Source organism: Eubalaena glacialis, chromosome 3 (genome assembly GCF_028564815.1).
Source record: "Eubalaena glacialis isolate mEubGla1 chromosome 3, mEubGla1.1.hap2.+ XY, whole genome shotgun sequence".
Lineage (NCBI taxonomy): Eukaryota > Metazoa > Chordata > Mammalia > Artiodactyla > Balaenidae > Eubalaena > Eubalaena glacialis.
Window position 1 is genome coordinate 84900397 of NC_083718.1, and position 26739 is coordinate 84927135.

The following is a 26739-nucleotide window of genomic DNA, read 5'->3' on the forward strand; positions in this document are numbered from 1 at the left end:
ATAAAATACCTAGGAATAAACCTACCTAGGGAGACAAGAGACCTGTATGCAGAGAACTATAAGACAGTGATGAAAGAAATTAAAGACGATACCAACAGATGGAGAGATATACCATGTTCTTGGATTGGAAGAATCAATACTGAGAAAATCACTATACTACCCAAAGCAATCTACAGATTCAATGCAATCCCTATCAAATTACCAATGGCATATTTTACGGAACTAGAACAAAAAGTCTTAAAATTTGTATGGAGACACAAAAGACCCCGAATAGCCAAAGCAGTCTTGAGGGAAAAAAACGGAGCTGGAGGAATCAGACTCCCTGACTTCAGACTATACTACAAAGCTACAGTAATCAAGACAATATGGTACTGGCACAAAAACAGAAACATAGATCAATGGAACAAGATAGAAAGCCCAGAGATAAACCCACGCACCTATGGTCAAGTAATCTATGACAAAGGAGGCAAAGATATACAATGGAGAAAAGACAGTCTCTTCAATAAGTGGTGCTGGGAAAACTGGACAGCTACATGTAAAAGACTGAAATTAGAACACTCCCTAACACCATACACAAAAATAAACTCAAAATGGATTCGAGACCTAAACATAAGACCGGACACTATAAAACTCTTAGAGGAAAACATAGGAAGAACACACTTTGACATAAATCACAGCAAGATCTTTTTTGATCCACCTCCTAGAGTAATGGAAATAAAAACAAAAATAAACAAATGGGACCTAATGAAACTTCAAAGCTTTTGCACAGCAAAGGAAACCATAAACAAGACGAAAAGACAACCCTCAGAATGGGAGAAAATATTTGCAAATGAATCAACGGACAAAGGATTAATCTCCAAAATATATAAACAGCTCATGCAGCTCAATATTAAAGAAACAAACAACCCAATCCAAAGAGGGGCAGAACACCTAAATAGACATTTCTCCAAAGAAGACATACAGATGGCCAAGAAGCACATGAAAAATTGCTCAACATCACTAATTATTAGAGAAATGCAAATCAAAACTACAACGAGGTATCACCTCACACCAGTTAGAATGGGCATCATCAGAAAATCTACAAACAACAAATGCTGGAGAGGGTGTGGAGAAAAGGGAACCCTCTTGCACTGTTGGTGGGAATGTAAATTGATACAGCCACTATGGAGAACAGTATGGAGCTTCCTTAAAAACCTAAAAATAGAATTACCATATGATCCAGCAATCCCACTACTGGGCATATACCCAGAGAAAACCATAATTCAAAAAGACACATGCACCCTAATGTTCATTGCAGCACTGTTTACAATAGCCAGGTCATGAAGGCAACCTAAATGCCCACTGACAGACGAATGGATAAAGAAGATATGGTACATATATACAATGGAATATTACTCAGCCGTAAAAAGGAACGACATTGGGTCATCTGTTGAGACGTGGATGGATCTAGAGACTGTCATACAGAGTGAAGTAAGTCAGAAAGAGAAAAACTAATATCGTATATTAACGCATATACGTGGAACCTATAAAAATGGTACAGATGAACCGGTTTGCAGGGCAGCAGTTGAGACACAGATGTAGAGAACAAACGTATGGACACCAAGGGGGGAAAGCGGCGGGGGGGTGGGGGTGGGGGTGTGAGGAATTAGGCGATTGGGATAGACATGTATACACTGATGTGTATAAAATTGATGACTAATAAGAATCTGCTGTATAAAAAAATAAATAAAATTTAAAATTTTTTTTAAAAAAAGGAATATGAAAGAGTATATATATATATATATATATATATATATATATATACACACACACACACACACACATGTATGTATAACGGAGTCACTTTGCTGTACAGGAGAAACTGGCACAGCATTGTAAATCAACTACACTTCAATAAAATTTTTGTTTGTTTGTTTGCTTTTTATACTGCAGGTTCTTATTAGTCATCCATTTTATACACATCAGTGTATACATGTCAATCCCAATCGCCCAATTCAGCACACCACCATCCCAACCCAACCGCGGTTTTCCCCCCTTAGTGTCCATACGTTTGTTCTCTACATCTGTGTCTCAACTGCTGCCCTGCAAACCGGTTCATCTGTACCATTTTTCTAGGTTCCACATACATGCATTAATATACGATATTTGTTTTTCTCTTTCTGACTTACTTCACTCTGTATGACAGTCTCTAGATCCATCCACGTCTCAACAGATGACTCAATTTCGTTCCTTTTTATGGCTGAGTAATATTCCATTGTATATATGTATCACAACTTCTTTATCCATTCGTCTGTCAATGGGCATTTAGGTTGCTTCCATGACCTGGCTATTGTAAACAGTGCTGCAATGAACACTGGGGTGCATGTGTCTTTTTGAATTATGGTTTTCTCCAGGTATATGCCCAGGAGTGGGATTGCTTTATCATATGGTAATTCTACTTTTAGTGTTTTAAGGAAGCTCCATACTGTTCTCCATAGTGGCTGTATCAATTTACATTCCCACCAACAGTGCAAGAGGGTTCCCTTTTCTCCACACCCTCTCCAGCATTTGTTGTTTGTAGATTTGCTGATGATGCCCATTCTAACTGGTGTGAGGTGATACCTCATTGTAGTTTTGATTTGCATTTCTCTAATAATTAGTGATGTTGAGCAGCTTTTCATGTGCCTCTTGGCCATCTGTATGTCTTCTTTGGAGAAATGTCTATTTAGGTCTTCTGTCCATTTTTGGATTGGGTTGTTTGTTTTTATTTTTTTTTTAATATTTATTTATTTACTTACTTACTTATTTATTTATTTATTGCTGTGTTGGGTCTTCGTTTCTGTGAGAGGGCTTTCTCCAGTTGCGGCAAGCGGGGGCCACTCTTCATCACGGTGCGCGGGCCTCTCACTATCGCGGCCTCTCTTGTTGCGGAGCACAGGCTCCAGACGCGCAGGCTCGGTAATTGTGGCTCACGGGCCTAGTTGCTCCGCGGCATGTGGGATCTTCCCAGACCAGGGCTCGAACCCATGTCCCCTGCATTGGCAGGCAGATTCTCAACCACTGCGCCACCAGGGGAGCCCTGTTTGTTTCTTTAATATTGAGCTGCATGAGCTGTTTATATATTTTGGAGATTAATCCTTTGTCCGTTGATTCATTTGCAAATATTTTCTCCATTCTGAGGGTTGTCTTTTCGTCTTGTTTATGGTTTCCTTTGCTGTGCAAAAGCTTTGAAGTTTCATTAGGTCCCATTTGTTTATTTTTGTTTTTATTTCCATTACTCTAGGAGGTGGATCAAAAAAGATCTTGCTGTGATTTATGTCAAAGAGTGTTCTTCCTATGTTTTCCTCTAAGAGTTTTACAGTGTCCGGTCTTATGTTTAGGTCTCGAATCCATTTTGAGTTTATTTTTGTGTATGGTGTTAGGGAGTGTTCTAATTTCAGTCTTTTACATGTAGCTGTCCAGTTTTCCCAGCACCACTTATTGAAGAGACTGTCTTTTCTCCATTGTATATCTTTGCCTCCTTTGTCATAGATTACTTGACCATAGGTGCGTGGGTTTATCTCTGGGCTTTCTATCTTGTTCCATTGATCTATGTTTCTGTTTTTGTGCCAGTACCATATTGTCTTGATTACTGTAGCTTTGTAGTATAGTCTGAAGTCAGGGAGTCTGATTCCTCCAGCTCCGTTTTTTTCCCTCAAGACTGCTTTGGCTATTCAGGGTCTTTTGTGTATAACTGAGTCACTTTGCTGTACAGCAGAAACTGGCTCAGCATTGTAAATCAACTACACTTCAATAAAATTTTTAAAATAAATAAATAAAAACCTCCTAAGGGAAAATGAAATTAGACCCTTTTAAACCCAGCTCTTACCACAGGTTTAGTTTGGGTCAAGTTGTGTCCCTGACATAACTACACATTTTAAAAAGGTGTCAGAACACAACTTACAAGCTCCAAAAAAGAAAAAAAAACATAAGGGTGAAATAAAGACTTTTTCAGATCAACAAAAGCTGAGAGAATTCATTGCCAGCAGATCTACACTACAAGATTATTAATGGAAATTCTTCAGGCAGAATGAATATGATACCAGATGGAAACTGCAGTTACACAAAGGAATGAAGGACACCAGTAATGGTAAATATGTGCTTGAATATAAAGAAACTCTTCTCATTTTCAATCTCTTTAATTATTTTTTTAATATTTATTTATTTAGGCTGTGCCAGGTCTTAGCTGCAGCACACAGGATCTTCATCGTGGAGTGTTTAGTTGTCACATGCGGGATCTTTAGTTGCAGCATGCGGGCTTCTAAGTCGCAGTATGCAGGCTTCTTAGTTGCAGCATGCAGACTCTTAGTTGCGGCACACGGACTCTTAGTTGCAGCGTGCGGACTCTTAGTTGCGGCATGCGGACTCCTTGTTGTGGCATGCATGTGGGATCTAGTTCCCAGACCAGGGATCGAACCCAGGCCCCCTGCACTGGGAGTGCAGATTCTTATCCAGTGGACCACCAGGGAAGTCCCCTCTTTAATTATTTAAAGCAAAGACAACAACAAAATATCATGGAATTTATAATACATATAGAAGTAAAATGTATAACAACAGCACAAAGGATAGAAAGTGGAAATGAAAGGTACTGTTATAAAATTCTTATACTAAATGAGAAGTAATATTGTATTATTTAAAGATAATACTTATAAAGATGTATCCTGTAAATGTAGAACAACCACTAACAAAATAAAACAACAAATAATATGGAGATAATATGGGATCATTAAAAATACTCTATTAATCAAAAAGAAGGCAAGAAAGGAGGAAAAAAGGAATAAAGAACAGATGAGATATAGATAACAAAGAATAAGATGGCAGATTTAAACCTAACTACATCAATAATTATACTGGGACTTCCCTGGTGGCACAGTGGTTAAGAATCCGCCTGCCAACACAGGGGACACAGGTTCGAGCCCTGGTCCAGGAAGATCCCACATGCCGCGGAGCAACTAAGCCTGTGCGCCACAACTATTGAGCCTGTGCTCTAGAGCCCATGAGCCACAACTACTGAACCCATGTGCCACAACTACTGAGCCTGCACTCTCGAGCCCGCGAGCCACAACTACTGAAGCCCGCGCGCCTAGAGCCCATGCTCCGCAACAAGAGAAGCCACCACAATGAGAAGCATGCGCACCGCAACGAAGAGTAGCCCCTGCTCGCCACAACTAGAGAAAGCCCACGCGCAGCAAAGAAGACCCCATGCAGCCAAAAATAAATAAATAAATTTAAAATAAAATAAAATAAAATAATTATACTAGGTAAGCAGACTATACACTCCAAATAAAAGACCAAGATTGCCAGATTGCACAAAAAAAGCAAGACACAACTCTATGGTGTCTACAAGAAACCCATTTTAAGTATAATTATACAGACAGGTTAAAAGTAAAAGAATGGAAAAGATATCCAATGAAAACAATAACCAAAAGAAAGCTGAAGTGGCTGTTAGTGGCTATATGTTAATATTAGCGAAAGACTTCAGAACAAAGAACAATACAAGAGATGCTTAAGGTGTCAATTCATCAAGTAGACATAATGGCTTCATTATACATAAAGAAAAAACGGATAGAACTGAAGATTCTGCTTCAGGTAAACTCCCTATAGACCAACCCTCCCAGTGAACAACTACAAGCTCTGGAAAAAATACAAAAACCGATTACCTGAGGATTCTGAATAGTACACTAAAATTGTAAAGGGGAGTCAAAACATGAAGCAATTGACAGAGTTGGGGAGTTTCCTGCTTTTAGGGGATTTTGCCCTGAGAGTGGGTATCAGTCACAAATTAGCATAACTTAAGCAACTAAAACTCCAAGAGAAACTGTGACATCTTTCTGGCCAGAGGAAAGAGAGAAAGGTTCTGGGCAATCATGGATGCCACCAAAATGAGTGGAGAATCCCAAAAGAGACAGAACCAGAAAAGGGGATGCCTTAATTCTGTGAACGAACATCACATACATCTCAGGCTGATCCCTCCCTAAATGATATATACACAAGACACACTCAAAAGTAGCGCAGCAAAAGCTGAAAGAATTGAAATGAGACTTGAAGTGCAACTCACAGAAGCTGACACAGCTTACAGTTAACTGCCAAGTAAAACAAACACATCAACATTCCTCAGAGGAATATCACAGAATCCAGAGTCTACACAATGTAACATTCACGATACCCAGGATACAATCCAAAATTACTCACTGTACAAAGAACCAAGAAGATATGACCCATTCCCAAGGAAAAAGACACTAAACAGAGAACAACATCAAAATGACATAAATATTAAAATGTTCAGACATACACTCAATGGAACAGAACAGTATACAGAAATAAAACCATACATATATGTTCAACTGATCTTCAACAATAATGTCAAGGTATTTCAACGTGGAAAGAATATTCTTTTCAACACAAGTTGCTAAAACTGGATACCCGTATGGGGAAAAAAATAACCTTGACCCTTATATCATACAATATACAACAATCAACTCAAAATGGATCACAGACCTAAACATAAGAATAAAACTATGATGCGGCCACTTCGGAAAACGGTTTGGCATTTCCTCAAAAGGTTAAACATAAGAGTTACCATATGACCCAGCAATTCTACTCCTAAGTATTTCTTTCCAAGAGAAATGAAAACAGGTATCCACACTAAAACTCGTACACACATGCTCATACCAGCATTATACACAAGAGGCAAAAAATATAAAGAAACCCAAATGTCCATCAATTGAAGAACAGATAAATTAAATGTGTTATATTCATACAATGGAATGTCATTTGGCTGATACATGCTACAACATGGATAAACCTTGAAAATACATATGGCTTCACATATATGAAACATCCAGAATAGGCAAATCTATAGAGATGGAAAGTAGATTAGTGGTTGCCTAGGACTAGAGGCGATAGGAGGTTTGGAGAATGATGGCTAAAAGGTATAGAGTTTCTTTTTGAGATGATGAAAATGTTCTAAAATTGTGGTGACAGTAGCACAATTCTGTGAGCATACTAAGAACCACTGAATTGTACACTTTAAATGGGTGAATTTATGGTATGTGAATCATACCTCGAAATAAAGTTATTACAAAATCAGAAAGCTAAAACTATAAAACTTTTATAAGAAAATATAAAAGATTTGTGTTCTTGGGGTAGGCAGATTTCTTAGAACACAAAAAGCATTATCCATAAAAGAAAGAAATTGACAAACTACACTTCATCAGAGTTTAAAACTTGTTTTTTTGAAAGACACTGTTAAAAATAAAATAAAAAGGCAAGCCTCAGACTGGGAGAAATATTTTACAAAGCATTTATCTGATAAAAGACTTATATACAGTATACATAAATAACACTTACAACAAAATAATAAGACAAACAGCCCAATTTTTTAAATGGGCAAGAGCAGAACAGATACTTTAACAATGAAGATATAAGAAAAGCCATTAAGCACATGAAAATACACTCATCATGAGTCATTAGGCAAATGCAAAATTAAAATCAGAATGAAATACCACTATACTCACTAGAATGGCTAGAATTTAAAAAACTGAAAATACCAAGTGTTCAAGAGGTTATGGAGCAACTGGAACTCTCCACTACAGATGAGAATACAAAAACAGTACAGCCTCTTTGGAAAACAATTTGACAATTTCTCATTTGACCCTGCAATTCCACTTCTAGCTGTGTATGTACTCAAGAGAAATGAAAACATAAATCTACATAAAGACCTGTACATTAATGTTATTTCATGGCAGCTTCAGTAATAATAGCCCCAAACTGGAAACAACACAAATGGGCAACAACAAGCAAACAGATAAATAAATTGTAGTAAATCCATCCAATGGAATACTATCAGTAATTAAAAAGGAATAAACTATTTATATATGCAACAACATGTATCAATCTTAAAGGACTACACTAAGTGAACAAAGCTAGACATGAAAGACTACATAGTGTATGCTTCCATTTATTTGACATTCTAAAAAAGGCAAAATACAGTAACAGAAAGGTGATCAGTGGTTGACAGAGGCAGTGGAAGGGAAAGAGGACTGACTACAAAGGGGCATGAGGGAACTTCCTGGGACAATGAAAATGTTCTATATCTTGATTGTGGTGATTATAAAACTATGTGCATTAATTAAAACTCACGAAACTAGACATTTAACATGGGTGAATGTTAATGTTAATAAATTACGCTCAATAAAGTTGATTTTTTAAAAAAGGACAATTAGTAGTTTCATTCCTTTTCTAAGTCTACAGAGGTTCTCGAGGTCTTAGGTAATTCCCCAAAGGCCTCAATATCCAATCTGCTCCATTTTTAGGGTCCAATCTTGATTTCTACTTCTTACATGTCTTATGATTAAAAGTATAGCACCTCTACAAAGGATCATAAGAGACTACTACGAGCAACTATACGTCCATAAAATGGACAACCTAAAAGAAATGGACATATTCTTAGAATGGTACAATCTCCCAAGACTGAAGCAGGAAGAAATAGAAAATATAAACAGACCAATTACCAGTACTGAAATTGAATCAGTAATTTTAAAACTCCCAACAAACAAAAGTCCAAGACCAGATGGCTTCACAGGTGAATTCTACCAACATCTAGAGAAGAGTTAACACCTATCCTTCTGAAACTATTCTAAAAAATTGCAGAGGAACAAACACCTCCTAACTCATTCTGTGAGGCCACCATCACCCTGATACCAAAACCAAACAAAGATATCACAAAAAAGGAAAATTACAAGCCAGTATCATTCATGAGCATAGATACAAAAATCCTCAACAAAATACTAGCAAACTGGGACTTCCCTGGTGGCATAGTGGTTAAGGAACCGCCTGCCAACGCAGAGGACATGAGTTTGAGCCCTGGTCCGGGAAGATCCCACATGCCTCAAAGCAACTAAGCCTGTGCACCACACCTACTGAGCCTGTGCTCTAGAGGCTGTGAGCCACAACTACTGAGCCCGCATGCCACAACTACTGAAGCCCGCACGCCTAGAGCCCATGCTCCACAACAAGAAAAGCCACTGCAGTGAGAAGCCCGCACACTGCAACGAAGAGTAGCCCCCGCTCGCCACAACTAGAGAAAAGCCCTTGAGCAGCAACGAAGACCCCACGCAGCCAAAAATAATTAATTAATTAATTTAAAAAAAAATACTAGCAAACCGACTCCAACAATACATCAAAAGGATCATACACCATGACCAAGTGGGATTTATTCCAAGGATGCAAGTATTCTTCAACATCTGCAAATCAATGTGATACACCACACTAACAAACTGAAGAATAAAACCATATGATCATCTCAATAGATGCAAAAAAAAGCTTTTGATAAAATTCAACATCCATTTATGATAAAATCTCTTCAGAAAGTGGACACAGAGGAAACATACTTCAACATAATAAAGGCCATATAGGGACTTCCCTGGTGGCACAGTGGTTAAGAATCCGCCTGCCAATGTAGGAGACATGGGTTCGATCCCTAGTCCAGGAAGATCCCACATGCCGTGGAGCAACTAAGCCCATGCACCACAACTACTAAGCCCGCACTCTACAGCCCTCGAGACACGACTACTGAGCCTGCGTGCCACAACTACTGAAGCCTGTGGACCCATGCTCGGCAACAAGAGAAGCCACCACAATGAGAAGCACACACACCGCAACGAACAGTAGCCCCCACTCGCTGCAACTAGAGAAAAGCCCACGCACAGCAACGAAGCCCCAATGCAGCCAAAAATAAATAAATTAAATAAATAAATTAAAAAATAATAATAAAGGTCATATATGACAAACCCACAGCTAACATCATACTCAATGGTGAAAAGCTGAAAGCATTTCCTCTAAGATCAGGAACAAGACAAGGATGCCCACTCTCACCACTTTTATTCAACACAGTTTTGGAAGCCCTAGCCACAGCAATCAGAGACAAAAAGAAATAAAAGGAATCCAAATTGGAAAAGAAGACGCAGAACTGTCACTGTTTGCAGATGACATGATGCTACACATAGAAAATCCTAAAGATGCTACCAGAAAACTACTAGAGCTCATCAGTGAATTCAGTAAAGTTGCTGGATACAAAATTAATATACAGAAATCTGTTGCATTTCTATACACTAAAAATGAAATATCAGAAAGAGAAATTAAGGAAACAATCCCATTTACCATCGTATCAAAAAGAATAAAATACTTAGGAATAAACCTAGCTAAGGAGGCAAAAGATCTGTATTACAAAAACTATAAGACACTGATAACAGAAACTGAAGATGACCAAACAGATGGAAAAATATACCGTGTTCTTGGATTGGAATAATCAATATTGTTAAAATTACCATGACTACCCAAGGCAATATACAGATTCAACACAATCCCTATCAAATTACCAGTGGCATTTTTCACAAAACTAGAACAAAAAAATTTTTAATTTGTATGGAAACACAAAAGACCTTAAATAGCCAAAACAATCTTGAGAAAGAAGAACAGAGCTAGAGGAATCATGCTCCCTGGCTTCAGACTATACTACAAAGCTACAGTAATCAAAACAGTGTAGTATTGGCACAAAAACATACAGATCAATGGAACAGGATAGAAAGTGCAGAAAAAAACCCACACACTTATGATCAATTAATCTATGACAAATGAGGCAAAAATATACAATGGAGAAAAGGCAGTCTCTTCAATAAGTGGTGCTGGTGAAACTGGACAGCTACGTGTAAAAGAATGAATTAGAACATTCTCTAACACCAGATACAAAAATAAACTCAACATGGATTAAAGACCTAAATGTAAGACCAGATACTATAAAACTCCTAGGGGAAAACATAGGCAGAACACTCTTTGACAAAAAAAAAAATCACAGCAATATTTTTTTGGATGCATCTTCTAGAGTAATGGAAGTAAAAACAAAAATAAACAAATGGGACCTAATTAAACTTAAAAGCTTTTGCACAGCAAAGGAAATCATAAACAAAATGAAAAGACAACCTACGGACTGGGAGAAAATATTTGCAAATGATGCTACCAATGAGGGATTAACTTCCAAAATATACCAACAGTTCATACAGCTTAATATCAAACAAAACCAAACAACCTAATCAAAAAATGGGAAGAAGACTTAAATAGACATTTCTCCAAAGAAGACATACAGGCACATGAAAAGATGCTCAACATTGCTAATTATTAGAGAAATGCAAATCAAAACTATAATGAGGTATGACCTCACACCAGTCAAAACGGCCACCATTAAAAAAAGTCTACAAATAATAAATGCTGGAGAGGGTGTGGAGAAAAAGGAATCTTCCTACACTGTTGGTGGGAATGTAAATTGGTGCCGCCGCTATGAAAAACAGTATGGAGGTTCCTTAAAAAATTAAAAATAGAGTTATCATATGATGCAGCAATCCACTCGTGGGCATATATCGGGAGAAAACTCTAATTTGAAAGGATACATGCACACCAATGTTCACAGAAGCACTATGTACAACAACCAAGACACGGAAGCAACCTAAGTGTCCATTGACAGATGAATGGATAAAGAAGACGTGGTACGTATACAGAATGGAATATTACTCAGCCATAAAAAAGAATGAAATAATGCCATTTGCAGCAACATGGATGGACCTATAGATTATCATACTAAGTGAAGTAAGTCAGACAGAAAAAGACAAATATTATACGATACCACTTATACATAGAATCTAAAAAAAATGATACAAATGAATTTATTTACAAAACAGAAACAGACTCACAGACACAGAAAACAAACTTATGGTTAACAAAGGGATAGTGGGGCGGGAGGTTGGGGTGGGGGAGATAAATCAGGAGTTTGGGATTAACATATATACACTACTATATATAAAATAGATAAATAACAAGGACCTACTATATAGCACAGGGAACTATCCTGTAATAACCTCTAATGGAAAAGAATCTGAAAAAGAATAGATATATATGTGTATGTATAACTGAATCACTTTGCTGTACACCTGAAACTAACACAACATTGTAAATTAACTATACTTCAATTTTAAAAATGGTTAAAAAAAAAGTATAGCACCTCTGAAACACAAAACTCTAAATTTTGTGTGTATGGTTCGGAGAATACATAGACCAGACTGACATAAAACCTACATGCTATCATCTCCAGCTAAATTACAGATGCAGTCAAACATTATTTGATCCTTCTGGAACTTTTCAGGCTTCCTTGCTTGCTTTTCTCATCTCCCCATTAAAAAGAATTTACCATAAATATCTAGTAGCTCATTCCTATACAGGGTACAAATCTCAGTTTCAGAGACTGCAACATTAAACAGCAGATCAGCTTTAAACACATGTAGTCTGTTTGCCAATACCTACAGAATGCACTGCATTTTCCACAAAGATTAATGAATTTCTCATTATACCATCACTCCCAAAATAATCACAGGCAAATAAAGAATACTGCAACCAAGGGAAAAATTAAGCAGATTGGGCTATCAGTTGCAATTAGGTTTTAAAGAACAAACAAAGACATTTGGGAAAGGGGCTGGCACACATTATCCAGAATTCAAGATGGGCTTTCCTGCCTATCTACAACAGCAAGAAACTGGAAATGTATAAAATAGCCCATGTGAATTGCATGCAGAATATAATGAGGACCTTGGAGAAAACCAGAATTAATCATTCACACAGATATCTCCAAAGAAAATGAAAAGGAACAAGATGTGAAGGGGGATATAGGGCACTTGTAGGTTCTGACATGGACAAACTCTGTATTACCCAAATGTTTTGGAAGACACACCACACTTTAAAATTAATCGTGCTCTATAGCTCTACAGAGTCAACAGTTAAGTGAGAGACTGCTATTAGCAACGAGATATGACAACTAATAAAAGAACAAACAAAATAAACTCACACATGATTGCAAAAGGCCCAAATGCAAACTTAAAACTGTCTAGAATAAAATGGAATTATACTTAAGCAGAAATATGCCTCTTCTTCCATTACTGTAGTTCACCCCCTGCAATAAATCAGGGCCAGTGTCTTTTATTTATGTGTAAACCCATATTCCTGGTAGGCAAACTGACCTAGGTGGCAGTCATTTATCCTAGTGCTCTAATAGATATCATAAATGATAAGATTGGGAGAAACAAAAGCTAGGTGTTTGAGGATGGAGTTGGGCTGACACTCACCACAAACTTCTCACCATTCTGCTCCACATGTTTGTATGTGGGGACCGATATGGGCACTGCTTGCTTTTCTGTGTAATCATAAAATGACTGTCCCAACGAGTCGTCACTGGGATCTAGGTTATCTGCCTCATGAGGAGGTACAGATAACACTGTCAAGATCAATTCCTTCTCGCCTGCTCGGATCAGGTCCACCACCTGCTTGTGTGTCGCCCCCTCAACATTCACGCCGTTCCTAAGGGGAAAAAGGGAAAAAGACAATCCCATAAACCAGAAGGGTCCAAACACCTTATAGCTCCACCCTCCTGCCCCCACTCCAGTGTCATGAAGTATGAACCACAAAATAAAAAGATCAGTTTGGTTCCAGAAAAGCTGTTCATGTTTTTACAAATCATAATGTGAAAAAGTGTGTGTGAACTTATGGCAGGGGGAAAAAATGGCAACAGGTGAAAGGACCTACCCTTCCTCTATGCTAGAAGCTCGCACACAGCCTCAGGAAAACACAAGGGAAGGAGGGTGAAGCTGAGGAGGGAACAAAGCTTTTAAAGCCAATTTCCTCATCCTAACTAAGCACGTATACAATACAATAAAGTGGCTTTTAACAATCCTGCCATTTGAACTGTTCTTTGCCCTTTTTAAATTTCTTAGAATTGGGAATTCTGTCAAAAGAAATTTTTCACAAAATATGCTCCCTTAATTTGTAAAGACTCAAAAAGTATGACTTAAGATAGTTCTTTTACATTTGTATCTGATTTCTCCCCATATCTTAAAATTGGTCAACTTAATTTTGCTTTATACCAAGTTTCATCACCTTGGGAATTAAATGATATATATCTTCATACACACTAGTTTCCTCTATCACTCAGTTTTAAAAAAGGCAAGGAGATAACCTCTCTAAAATTTTATTATCTGACCCAACTTCCTTTGTTCTCCCAATCTCTTCAATTAGTATCTACTTTTTTTTCTGTTCTGTGCTATCTCACTTAAAGCCCTGTTTAATCAGTTCAAACTAAAAAATGTACCGCTAAGGTTACATAGTATATCAACCTACGCATTCTCCTTCCTGTTCCACTGTGTATAAAAAGGCTGAAACTAGGAAAAGTACAAGGTTTGGAAGAACAGTAATTTTGTCAAGAAAGATGCTGCGTCTCAGAAAACTCACTCAGCAAACTGAACTACCTTCCCAGAATGCTGACCCAGCCCGTTATCTCAGCAAAAACCACTAGGCAGCTAGCTGACCTGGAGGTTCCCTCCATGGCTATCCCAAGAGGGTTAGGAAATACACACCTGGCCTTTAGTCAATTTGATAAAAGCTTATCTGCCCTTTAAACTCTTTTTCACTCTTGTTCCAAACCATTAGGGTTTTTCCTTCCTGCAAATGATGCTAGGTTTAGTAACAAGCCTTCCACAAACTTTTCAATCACTGGAATTGTCTGTCAGACAGAGTATGGTATCTGAAACATCCATTTATATAAACAGAACAGGCAGGAGATCATCCAGCTAAGCCTCCTTCCTTATTCTAGGTTTAACAATCTAGCCAGTAAATTCAGTGCTCTTGACATTTCACAACCGAAAGTCTAACTTAAATACACACACACACACACACACACACACACACACACACACACACAATACAGCAATTTTACAACTGGCTAGCTATAGAAGAAAATAAAGAGCTCCCTCCACTGATGGAAATTTGAGCTTTTAAAATTCAGATCAGGTCAGACCAGTGGCCAGAAAAAGTGGTCAGTTCTTTGATCACAGAGCAGGATGGTAAAATAGAAGAAAATGGTCTTTGGAGCTAGATCTACATGGGTTCAAATCCTCGCCCTGCCAGAATTGGTCTTAAGTCATTTAACCTTTCTTAGCATTGCTTTCCATGTCTATAAAATAGAGACAATAATAAGTCCCTAACAGAGTCATTGTGAAGATTAATGTAATAAAACATGTAACTTGCCAAGATCAATGCCTGAACACTCATATCAGAAAGTATATTAAGGAAAGAAGTACTATGTATCTATGGGTTATGAAGAGATTTTGGTTAAAGAATAAATGGAAACCTAAAGTTGGGGATTGGTAAAGCATTTCATCTGAATCTTTGACCTAATTACTAGTTCTGGGAAAATATTTTGATGGTAGAAGAAATAAAACGGAAAAGGCAAAAGTTAAAAATCAACATAGAGAATTTGATCTATCCCTAGGAATCTTAGCTTAACTCATGAATATCCTTGTTAATTTTTTTTTTTTTAACAAAGTGAGGAAAACTAATACTGTAGAGAGTGAAGAAAACATCTTGGATACTAAAACATGATTTTTATGTTAGTACAATCAATTTTATGAGATGAGCATTTGTGAAAAAAGTTTAAGAACTGATGAGCATTTGTGAAAAAAGTTTAAAAACTGATGCTCAAATCTTATTTTTCAGCTCCCTAATTTTTCCTAATTTTAAAGGATTTTTAATCTGGACTACTCTGTCGATAGGCTTGGGGGCAGGGGGCGGTCAATGAACTCCTACAGAATTTGTATGTAAAATTATATTTGTCTACATATATGCATTTTTTCCTGGGAAGAGGGCCCACAGCTTTCATCAGCTTCAAAAAAGGAGTATGTAATCTCCAGAACGGTTAAGAACTATTGTTTTCAATGCATACCTCCACCCATTCAGTTTTCAAGTCAGAATACACTGTTCCTTGGGTCACTCACAGAAATAAGCCCTGAAAATCGGCAAACTTAAGTGAGGCTTACTCCAAAAGCAGTCAGGGAGCAAGGAAGGTTGCTTAGGTTTCACTTCTTTAATAGTAAGACCAAGCTTCAAACTGGCTATCATCCCAAAAACCCTCTTAAAAAAACCCAAAACAACAACAAAAACAAAAAACCAAAAAACAGGAAAGAACTACCAGTGTCATATTCTAAACACACTTGCTAATACTTATCTGGTTCAACTATAGAAAGAATTCTATACATTCCACAATTTAATACAAGCTGGAAATTCCTTCATTCTTCAGAGAATGAAATGGGTCAGTAAAAACCCCAGGATGCCTGATTTCAAAAAGGGCCCTCCCTCCTCAAGAATTAAGAGACCTTCATAGTCATAAAAATGTTTATATGATATCCCCTTTTCCACAAGAATGCTACTATACCAGGCTCATGTTAGGTGTGGCCCAATTTGGCCGATTCTGAAGACATAAATGAATGTAAACTATAAATTCTGCAGAAAGGGAACTTTCAGCACTACAGACTTCTGGTTCAAAGCATGGGTTTTGGAGTCAGAGAGACTTCCGTCTGAATACCAGTTGTGCCATTTAAGAGATGAGACATTTGGCAAATGATTCAATCTCATTAAGCCTCAATTTCTTAACTCATAAAATGGGGCTAATAATATAACAGAGTTGTTTTAAGACCTCAAATGAGATAAAGCTCTAGAATACAGTAATCACTCAATAAAAGGTAGTTATTCATGTGACAGTATTTCTATCAGCTGGGCAAGCAGGTTGGTAGTATTTTGGCCTCCTGATGATACAAACAAACCCTTTCTACGACCAATTTCCCTTGCTTTTCTTTTGTCTTTGTAACATAATCTAGATGAAATTCATTTGAAAATAAATGACTGAGCTCTCAACCAATGATAATAGGAAACACAAGATAGTCAACTTCAAAAGATAACTACATCAGAGAACCACTAAGTCCTATACCACACAAAAGTAACTACTGCCCAGTAGGTTCTACCCATCAATGCTTTTTCTACAAAGAAAGGCTTAAACACACCATCAAAAATTTTCAACAGATATGTGATTAAACAAATACAGTAAAATGTTATAGAATCTAGGTGGTAAACGGGTATTCTCGTGCAATTCCTTCAACTTTTCTGTATGTTTGAAATTTTCCAAAATAAAATGTGGAGGGGGCTTCCCTAGTGGCGCAGTGGTTAAGAATCCACCTGCCAATGCAGAGGACAAGGGTTCAAGCCCTGGTTCGGGAAGTTCCCACATGCCGCGGAGCAACAAAGCCCGTGCGCCACAACTACTGAGCCTGCGCTCTAGAGCCCGCAAGCCACAACTACAGAAGCCCGCGTGCCTAGAGCCCATGCTCCGCAACAAGAAAAGCCAACGCAATGAGAAGCCCACACACCGCAACGAAGAGTAGCCCCCGCTCGCCACAACTAGAGGAAGCAGGCACACAGCAAGGAAGACCCAAGCAGCCAAAAATAAATTAATTAAATTAATTAATTAATTTAAAAAATAAATAAATAAGATGTGGAGGGAAAAAAGAAGGCAACCAAAAAAATCCAACCATCCACAACTAAGACCAAAATTTAGTTTCCTTAGGCAACTAGATGGTACCCAATTACTCTGTGTCTTCAGCATTGTAGAGATACACTTGATAATTTTAATAAAATGCCCCTCATTTTTTACATAAGACCAAAATTTGACCCCATTGGAGAGGCCTTTAGGTAGCTAATGGGAGTGGCTTTAAGTAAGGCTTTTATTCAACTAAAGTTAGCCAGCTGAGGAAACTGCAAAGCTAATGTAAACACCCCCAAAAAGCAGGAGAAAAAAAGTTCTAAATAGTCAGGATTTGTATACTGCTTATGAAGGAACCTGTATATAATGAAACTAGGTATGGGTGGAAATATGACACAGCCAATCACTCACTATACGTGCCACAGGAAGGAGCCATTCTATGTGGTAAGCAGAATATTATTTTGACCCCCTGTGACACGCAGGAAAGTAATTAAAGTGTAGTTAGTCCCCCAGAGGGAGCCTGTAAAAAACAGACAATAAAGTCCTATAACTGCAAGCAGTAGGAGACACTTCTCAATTCTGTAGGTTGAAACACAACGGCTACATGTTCACAGAAAGGTTAAAATAAAAAAGTTTTGCCAAGGATGTGGAAGAGATGGAATTCTCATGCACTGCTGATGGGAGCATAAAGCAAAACCAATCCGGCAGTTTCTTATAATGTGAAACATAAACACATTTACTATATGACCTAGCAATTCCACTCCTACGTATCTACCCAAGAGAAATGAAAACATGTCCATACAAACAATTATAGTTGAATGTTCATTGAAGCTTTATTCATCATAGTCCAAAACTGAAAACAGTCAAATGTCTATCAAGAGGTAAACAGATAAACTGTGGCACATTCATGCCACAGAGTATTACTCAGCAATAAAAAGGACCAAACTACTGATGTCCACAATATGGATGAATCTCAAAAATACACTGAGCAAAGAACACAGAAAAGAGTCTGTTTGATTTGATTTCATTTATTTGAAGTTCAGAATAGACAAAACTATTCTATAGTGATAATTATCAGATCAGTGGTTGTCTGTCAGGGAGGGGGCGGGGGTAGGGGGAACAACAGACACAAGGAAGCTTTCTGAAGTAATATACGTGCTCTATATCTTGATTGGGGTGGTAGTTAAATGGATCTATACTTTTCTCAGATTTAAAACTCTCAAAATGTGTGCATTTGACTGTATGTAAATTAAACCTCAATAAAGTTGATTTTAAAATAAAATTATATAATATCCTCATTTATAAATGTAAAATAGTAGTCCATCATCAGAGTGAAACAGCCCCTATTCTACTTTTAGATTACTCTGAATTTTTTTTTGTTATTGATAATGTTGTTATGAAGATCCTAGTAGATGAATCTCTACACATGTCTGCAGTACAAAATTGTTTAATGGATAAAACACACCCTTTTTCCTTCACCTCCCATATCTTTGTGGAAAATAAGCTAAGCCTTCAATACTTTCACGTCTTACAAGCCTATTTCAACAAAATAATGAAGAGAAAATTAAGCCAGAGCTAGTTTTACCCCTGCTACTGCTTTGGCCTTTTGTCTTAACCTCCTATAAACAACAGGACACATATTTCAAGCCTAGTGTAGTTAAGAACGTCAGTAACAGATGATTATAAAGTTAAGCCAGAGAGCAACAGCATCTCTGTCTAGTTTATTAAAGCCATAATGTGAGAAACATCAAACTCACTCAACACTTGATTAATACTATTATATTACATTATAAATATAATTGATCTTTTTTAGGAGTCCTAGAATCCCCTTGTTAGATTTTTAAGCATTCAAGGCTGTAAAGCATTTTCTTCTCAGAGAGTATTTGAAAAAGAATTTGTCCAGCCAAACAGCTAACATTAGAAAAACTTTTAATGACATTGAAGTACATCAAGCAAATGAACTTACAGCTCAAAAAATATTTATGAAGACTATATGCAAACATGGAAAAGTCCTTACAGTATGTAAAATGCAAAAAACAAAGACTATAAATATTGTTTGTTTGAGGTTTTTTGCATTTAAAATATAAAAATATTGTCCATTGTGATCTTATGAGCACATAAGATATTTCTGCCCCCAAATAGACACAGTATGTAAACTATGAAAATAGCTGAGTTAGGGTAACTATGGAACTATGGGTAATTTTAAAAATTTAACATAGCTTTTCTATCTTTTCAATTACAACACAGCTTTTTAAAGAAACTCCCTATCCTCTCTGCAATATATCTTCTTGGAAATTGGGTGAAGATCTTCCAAGTTGGAGAAAAACAGTCCCCTGACTCATCAAAAGAACGACACTTCCTTTGACTTTTCACTGGTTCATTGCCCAGTTGTTGAGTACATCTATACTAGACACTAGACTATAAAAACAAGGAACTACTCTACTGAAATGTAAAGACATGTCCTTTTAAATTTTGCAGTTAAATCATCTGGCTGGCTTAGGTTGACTCCTTTTCATCCACCTCTGCCTCTTTGCTATCTAACTTAGGCAAACAATCAAGTCACATAATTGACTACTTGTCTTAGCAATCACGCTGTACTTTGCCCTTACACTCTGGAGATAAGGGATTCAGACATGCATAAGCAATAAAAATAGCCAAAGGAAGTCAAGCTTGATTGTGTCTGTACCAAAGTACAATGCCAGACCACTAAATATCAATAACTTTTTGGAATTTTGTTTCAGAAATAGTAACATTTTAGAACACCTAATTTACTGACAGGATGAGAAGTACAACTAGAGAAAGTAAATGGTCAAAGGTTTCTAAAATGCTTGCGTTTTTTCTAATAAAAAATCTGGTTAACGATTTTAAAAGCACAAAACTTATCTCAATTACTCTTAATGTTAACTTACGTGGAAAATGAGATGATGACTACATAAACAGGTAAAATCCTTTTGGAAAGCAATTTCACTGGTAATATGCATCTAAAGTCATAAAAATGTTCATGTTCTTTCAACCCAAGATGGCCTGAGAATTTATCCGAAGGAAATCATCAAAATATGAGCTCCATGAGGGCAAGAACTTTACAGTGGCATGTAGACCATTCTCAAGTATTTGTTGAAAGAAATGAAATAATCCTGAACACAGAAAAAGCAAGGTACAAGTATATTCATCATTATTTAGCTTGTTTCCAAATTTCTGTTCTTATAAAAAGTCAGCAATAGGGGGAAATGAATGGTAAAGAAAATTATAGCAAAACAATTTAACTATAAAGCAATCATTTAAAATTGTAAATATGAAGAACAAAATAATCTATAAATATGTTTGAGCCAATGTTATGTTAAGAAGTGGATTATAAAAATGCAACTTCTAAAAGATAACATAGGAGAAAATCTAGTGATGGGTATGACAATGAGATTTTAGACAACAAAAATGTGATCCATGAAAGAAAAAATTGCTAAGATGAATTTTATAAAAATTAAAAACTTCTGCTCTGTGAAAGACACTGTTAAGAAAAACAAGTCACAGACAGGGAAAAAATATTTGGAAAACACATATTTGATAAAGGACTTGTATCCAAAATATAAAAGAACCTTAAAACTTAAAACTCAACAATAAGAAAACAAGCCAGTTAAAAATGGGCAGGGACTTCCCTGGTGGTCCAGTGGTTAAGACTCTGTGCTCCCAATGCAGGGCGCCCGGGTTCTATCCCTGGTCAGGGAACTAAGATCCCACATACCGCAACTAAGCCTGAGCGCTCTAGAGCCCATGAGCCTCAACTAGAGAAGCCCATGTGCCACAAGGAAGACCCAGCGCAGCCAAAATAAATAAATAGATAGATAGACAAATAGATACATTTTTTTAAATTAAAAAAATGGGCAAAAGATCTGAACAAACACCTCACTAAAGAAGAAATACAGATGGTAAATAAGCATATAAAAGTTACTCAACATCACTCATCATTAGAGAACTGCAAATACCATTAAATACCTATTTGACTGGTTAAAAAAAACCCACAATAATATCAAATGCTGGTGAAGATGTGGAGCAACAGCAATTCATTCAGTGGTAGAGCCACTTTGGAAGACAGTTTGACAGTTTCTTAAAAAGCTAAACATAGTCTTACCATAAGATCCAGCAATCACACTCCTAGGTATTTACCCAATTGAGTTGACAACTTATATTCACACAAAAACCTGCACACAGATGTTTATAGCAGCTTTATTCATAATTGCCAAAAATTGGAAGCAACCAAGATGTCCTTTATAAGTGAATGGATAAACAAAAGTAGTACATCTAGACAATAGAATATTATTCAGCTATAAAAAGAAATGAGCTCTCAAGCCACAAAAAGACATGCGGGAATCTTAAATGCATATTGCTAAGGGAAAGAAGCCAATCTGAAAAGGCTACACATTGTATGATTCCAATTAATTATATGACATTCCAGAAAAGGCAAAGATCAGTGCGCTGCCAGGGGCCTGGAGGGAGGGGAGGGATGAATAAGTGAAGCACAGGGGATTTTTAGGGCAGTGAAACTATTCCGTATGATACTGTAACACTGCATACATGACAGGATGCACTTGTCAAAACCTACAGAACTTTACCACACAAAGAGTAAACCTTAATATATGCAACTTTTTCTTAAATCAGTAGGTTCAGAGAATTCCAGGCTGTAACAAGAGAATCTAACTGTATTTCAAATCTATTTCAAAAAACCTCATGGAAGCGGGTAGGGGGGAAAAGGTACAGACCTAAGTAACTGGAAATGAATGAATTCTGTAAGATTAAAGGCCAAAGGGACTGCACATAAGTACTGTATTCTAGTCAATAAAGTTGTTTCCCGCAGGGGTACAGGTTAACAATTCTGGTATTACCACACATGTATACTGGAATTGAAAAATTAAGTAAATAAATGGTGGATGTAGGGAGCCAAGTTTCTCACTGTTGGAGTGGAAATGTACAAATCAGCAAGGGGAGGGGGAAAAAACATCCATACGGTAATGAAGAAAAGCTAGAGACATCAGTAAGAACTCATGTTTAACTTAATATAGATACAGATGGTTACATATAGAAATATTTATAGATATGTGTATATACAGGGGTTAATAAACACACATATATTTCTTTGCTCTGACAGCTGAGAGGGCCTGAAAGAAAGTACACCCCTCTTAGCAAGAACCATACCTAATGCCTAGATCTTGGTTTCTAATAACATTCTCCAGTGAAAAGAACCAATGCCTCTTGGAGAAATGGCTGATTCTAGGACTGGGGCAGAAAACACACAAGATGAGCCTGGAGCACTGTGTAGTACCAGAAAGTAAGGAAGTGCTCAAAAACAAAATAAAACAAAGAAACACACATTGATGAGAGTATGTAGAAGGGCACAGAAGCCAACTGAAAGAGCTACCAATGGCCGATTCTGGAACAACTGGAGCAACAAAATAAAGTGGCAGTATCAGATTATACAACCCAAAGTATAAAATAAATATCCATGAGCCCATACTGATATAAATAAATGACAGAATAAATTAATACACAGGGGAGAAGAGACATTCTTCTCCTATGCAGAAGTACAAATAAATTATACAGTTACTACATACTAAAGGAGAAAAGCATAACTTCCCACTCCTTAAGTGTGGGCTGCATATAGTGACTCCTATCCAAAGGGTACAGTATGAAGTGGGGGAGAGGAGGAGGAGAGTAACTTTAAAGTAGAGAAACCTGGCAAATACTACTTTAGCCAGATGATCAAGGTCAATATCAACAGTCATAAATCATGATGATAGTATGTATCATTGATATGAACTGATGAAAATGATACTTTACCTCTGTGACTGTCCTCCCAAAATCACCAAAACTCCAATCTAATCATGAAAAAAAATCAGACAAATTCTAATAGTCAGGCATACTATACCTGACCAGTACTCCTCAAAAGTGTCAAGGTCATCAAAAATAAGGAAAGACTGAGAAAATGTCACAGCCAATATGAGCCTAAGGAGACATGACAACTAAATGTAATGTGGTATCTTGGATGGGATCCCGGAATAGAAAGACATTAGGTAAAAACTAATGAAATCAGAATAAACTATGGGCTTCAGTTGGTAATAATGTATCAACATCGGTTCATTTATTTTAACAAATGTTAAACATTTAACAAATAACCATACTTACATAAGAGGAGAAACTGTATGGTGGGAGTGGGGGATGTATATATGGAAACTCTACACTATCTGTTCAATTTTTCTGTAAATCTAAAACTATTCTAGAAAATGATCTATTAATTCTAAAAATTAGATCACAAATCATATGTAACAGTATAACTTCATAACAAATACATTAAAAAAGGACAGCCAAAATACAAAAAGTAGTTGTGTTAGGATGATAAGATGATGGGTGATTTTTTTTTTCCTTAGTCTCCAAATTTTCTAACATTACTAACACATTACTTTTATAATTAAAAAAATGAATTTTATACCACTAAAAACCTACTAGAATGACCAAAATCCAAAACACTGACAACACCAAATGCTGACGAGGATATGGCTTAACAGGAACTCTCATTCATTGCTGGTGGAAATGCAAAAGGGTATACTTTGGAAGACAGTTTGGTGGCTTCTTAGAAAAATAACATACTCTTACCACCTGGATCCAGCAATTATGCTCTTTGGAGTCAAAAACTTTTGTCCACACAAAAACCTGCACACAGATGTTTATAAGCAGCTTTATTCATAATTACCAAAACTTGGAAGCAACCAAGATGTCCTTCAGTTGAGGAATGGATAAACTGTGGTAGATCCAGAAGACAATGGAATATTATTCATCACTAGAAAGAAATGAGCTATCAAGCCATAAAAAGACACAAAGGACACTTAAATGTATATTACTAGGTGAAAGAAGACAAGGCTACATACTATATGATTCCAACTGTATGATAATCTGGAAGAGGCAAAACTATGGAGACAGTAAAAAGATCAGTAGTTGCCAGGGCTTAGGGGGAGAGAGGAATGAATTAGCAGAGCATAGAGGATGTTTAGGGCAGTGAAACTACTCTGTATACTACAATGGCAGATACTGTTATTACAAATTTGTCCAAACCCATAGAATATACAACACCAAGAGTGAACCCTAAAATAAACTATGAACTCTAAGTGACAATGATGTGTCAATGTAGGCTCATCAATTCCAACAAATGTACCTCTCTGGTGGGGGATGTTTATAATGGTGGAGGCTATGCATTCTATGGAGAGCCCTAATTCACAAACCCTTACCAAAGCCTTTTTTAAGTATCAAAAGCAAAATTCAATATTTATACCAATATTTTAAAGCACCTACATCCAAAAATTTAATGCTGGGCAAAAGAGAGTACTAATAACAATAAAGTATGGCCCTGGCAGGGTTGAGAAACTGAGAGCTATGTCAATCAGCATCTAGTCTTCCCAAAGAGGGAAAAAAGAATAAATAACTTGTCAAATAAGCTGCTCACCATCACTGGTACTTTTTACCCTTGGCTGGGTGTTCTATTCACAAAGAATGCTGCCTGAGGCAGGAAAAGTACAAATAAGCATCATCTGTCTTTCGACCATAATACCTCCAGCCACAAGTAACAAGGGTTTACTACTTGGGAAGGAGTAATAGATTCCTCAAACCTTCTAGTTCCAAGGCAATCAGGATACAAATATAATCTACACAGGTAGACTTATTTCTAAAAAAATGAATCTTGTCATTCAATAAAAAAAAGTATAATAAGGCTTAAGGCTTTAAGGTATTTTAAAAATCAATATAAAATTATAATCAAGCTATTCAGAAGAAAAGTTCATTTGTTATCTGATAATTACCTGTAAGGCCAATGTAACAACTTGACACCAAGAATAAAAACAAACTTGTTCATTTCCCTCCTAATAAAATACAAAATTCTAGTCTTAGAATTTTAAAACAGCCTCCTATATTAAAATTACTAAGGCTTTGGATCTGTGCTCCACATGGCCAGGACACAACTAGTTTACGCCTTTTATCCTAGCATAATTAATGGGCCCCTTTCATTTTCAAGTGTCTTGGTCTGGACAATAAACTATACAGTCCTCCTAGTTTTAGTACATTTTGTGTCTGGAAGACTCCTGTGAATATGCGCATAGTCTCTAGGCACTTGCATTACTAGTTTAGATAACTAAGGGCAGAAAAGTACTTATGGCGACTTGGAGGAATTGCTCTAAACTTGTTCATCCCATTGTGGTGAGGCAGGATGGGGGAGGTTAGGGAGGAGGAATGAAAATCAGGTCAACTGGGCTTAAGAAATAACCTGAGGCTGCCGCTTTCTCCACCAAACCTAAAATTCCTTAGTGCAAAGACTATGTCATTCAGCTTCCTATCCCCAGTGTCTAACATTGTATGTGTCATGTAGTAAGCACTCATTAAAAGTTTTCCCTGAGTGAATGAAAAAAATTATTAAGATTAGCACATAAACTCAATACTGGTTTTCCTTCATGCACTTCCATAATTTCATTCCTTATTTTTAACTTTTATACTGGTTTCACTATTTAGAGGGAAGTACTAAAAATATTATGCAAGCTCTACATTTTTCAAGCCTTAGTATTAGTGATAATTTTGCTTTCTATTACGGGTAGCAATAAAAATAATGGTTAAGAGTAAAATATGACATTCAATTATGTAAGCAATTCCAAAGTGAGGCTATGTTTTCTTTTACTGAAATATACTGAAAATAAAAGTAAATTGTTTTTATTAATTTTTTAAAAAATAAACACTGATTCCAAGGATAGCAAAATGAGGTAAGAAGAAGGAATAAGAAATAAACATGTTGACATTTAAAAAGCAGCCTTTATTTTATGTTAATTCTGGGAATAATCTATTATAATTATATTGTTTCATCTCATAAAAACTAAATGCACCACACTTAGTTAAAAAATTTAAGCACGGTGGGTTTCCTCACACGACAGAGGCTAAAGTATTACCAGTAAACTCTTAAAGAAATTTCCGATACTAAAGCTATAAAAGTATACATTTATCTTGTTTGGATAAGATTTTTTTGTATGCTTACTTTTCAACTTTTGTCTTTAAAAACTAGATCAGCATATAACAACTCTATGGTTCAATTTAAATGTAAAGCTGGATGTGAAAACAGGTTACTTCTTCACACTGCGGGATAATGAATGCTAGATAAAGGTAAGAAAGTTGCTAATAGCCATAATGGTTTCCCTAACCTGACTAACTCATTCTCCTCCTATCTACCCTATTTCTCAGGCCCCCTCAATCAGTTAAAACAAACCAGCAAAACAAACATAATCAGTCCTAAAGCATTTCTC

General features: G+C 36.7%; 1 protein-coding gene across 3 annotated transcripts in view; it reads right to left on the reverse strand.

The window, feature by feature from the left end:
• Positions 1-26739, reverse strand: part of SNX27 (sorting nexin 27) — an 84109-nt gene that overhangs the window by 47553 nt on the left and 9817 nt on the right. For all 3 annotated transcript variants that reach the window (XR_009700352.1, XM_061183475.1, XM_061183474.1), the window contains exon 2: positions 13185-13416. Coding sequence is in view for 2 of the 3 variants with exons in the window: in XM_061183475.1 (XP_061039458.1) it covers positions 13185-13416 (232 nt within the window). In the remaining variant the exon portion in view is untranslated. The remainder of the gene's footprint in view (positions 1-13184; positions 13417-26739) is intronic.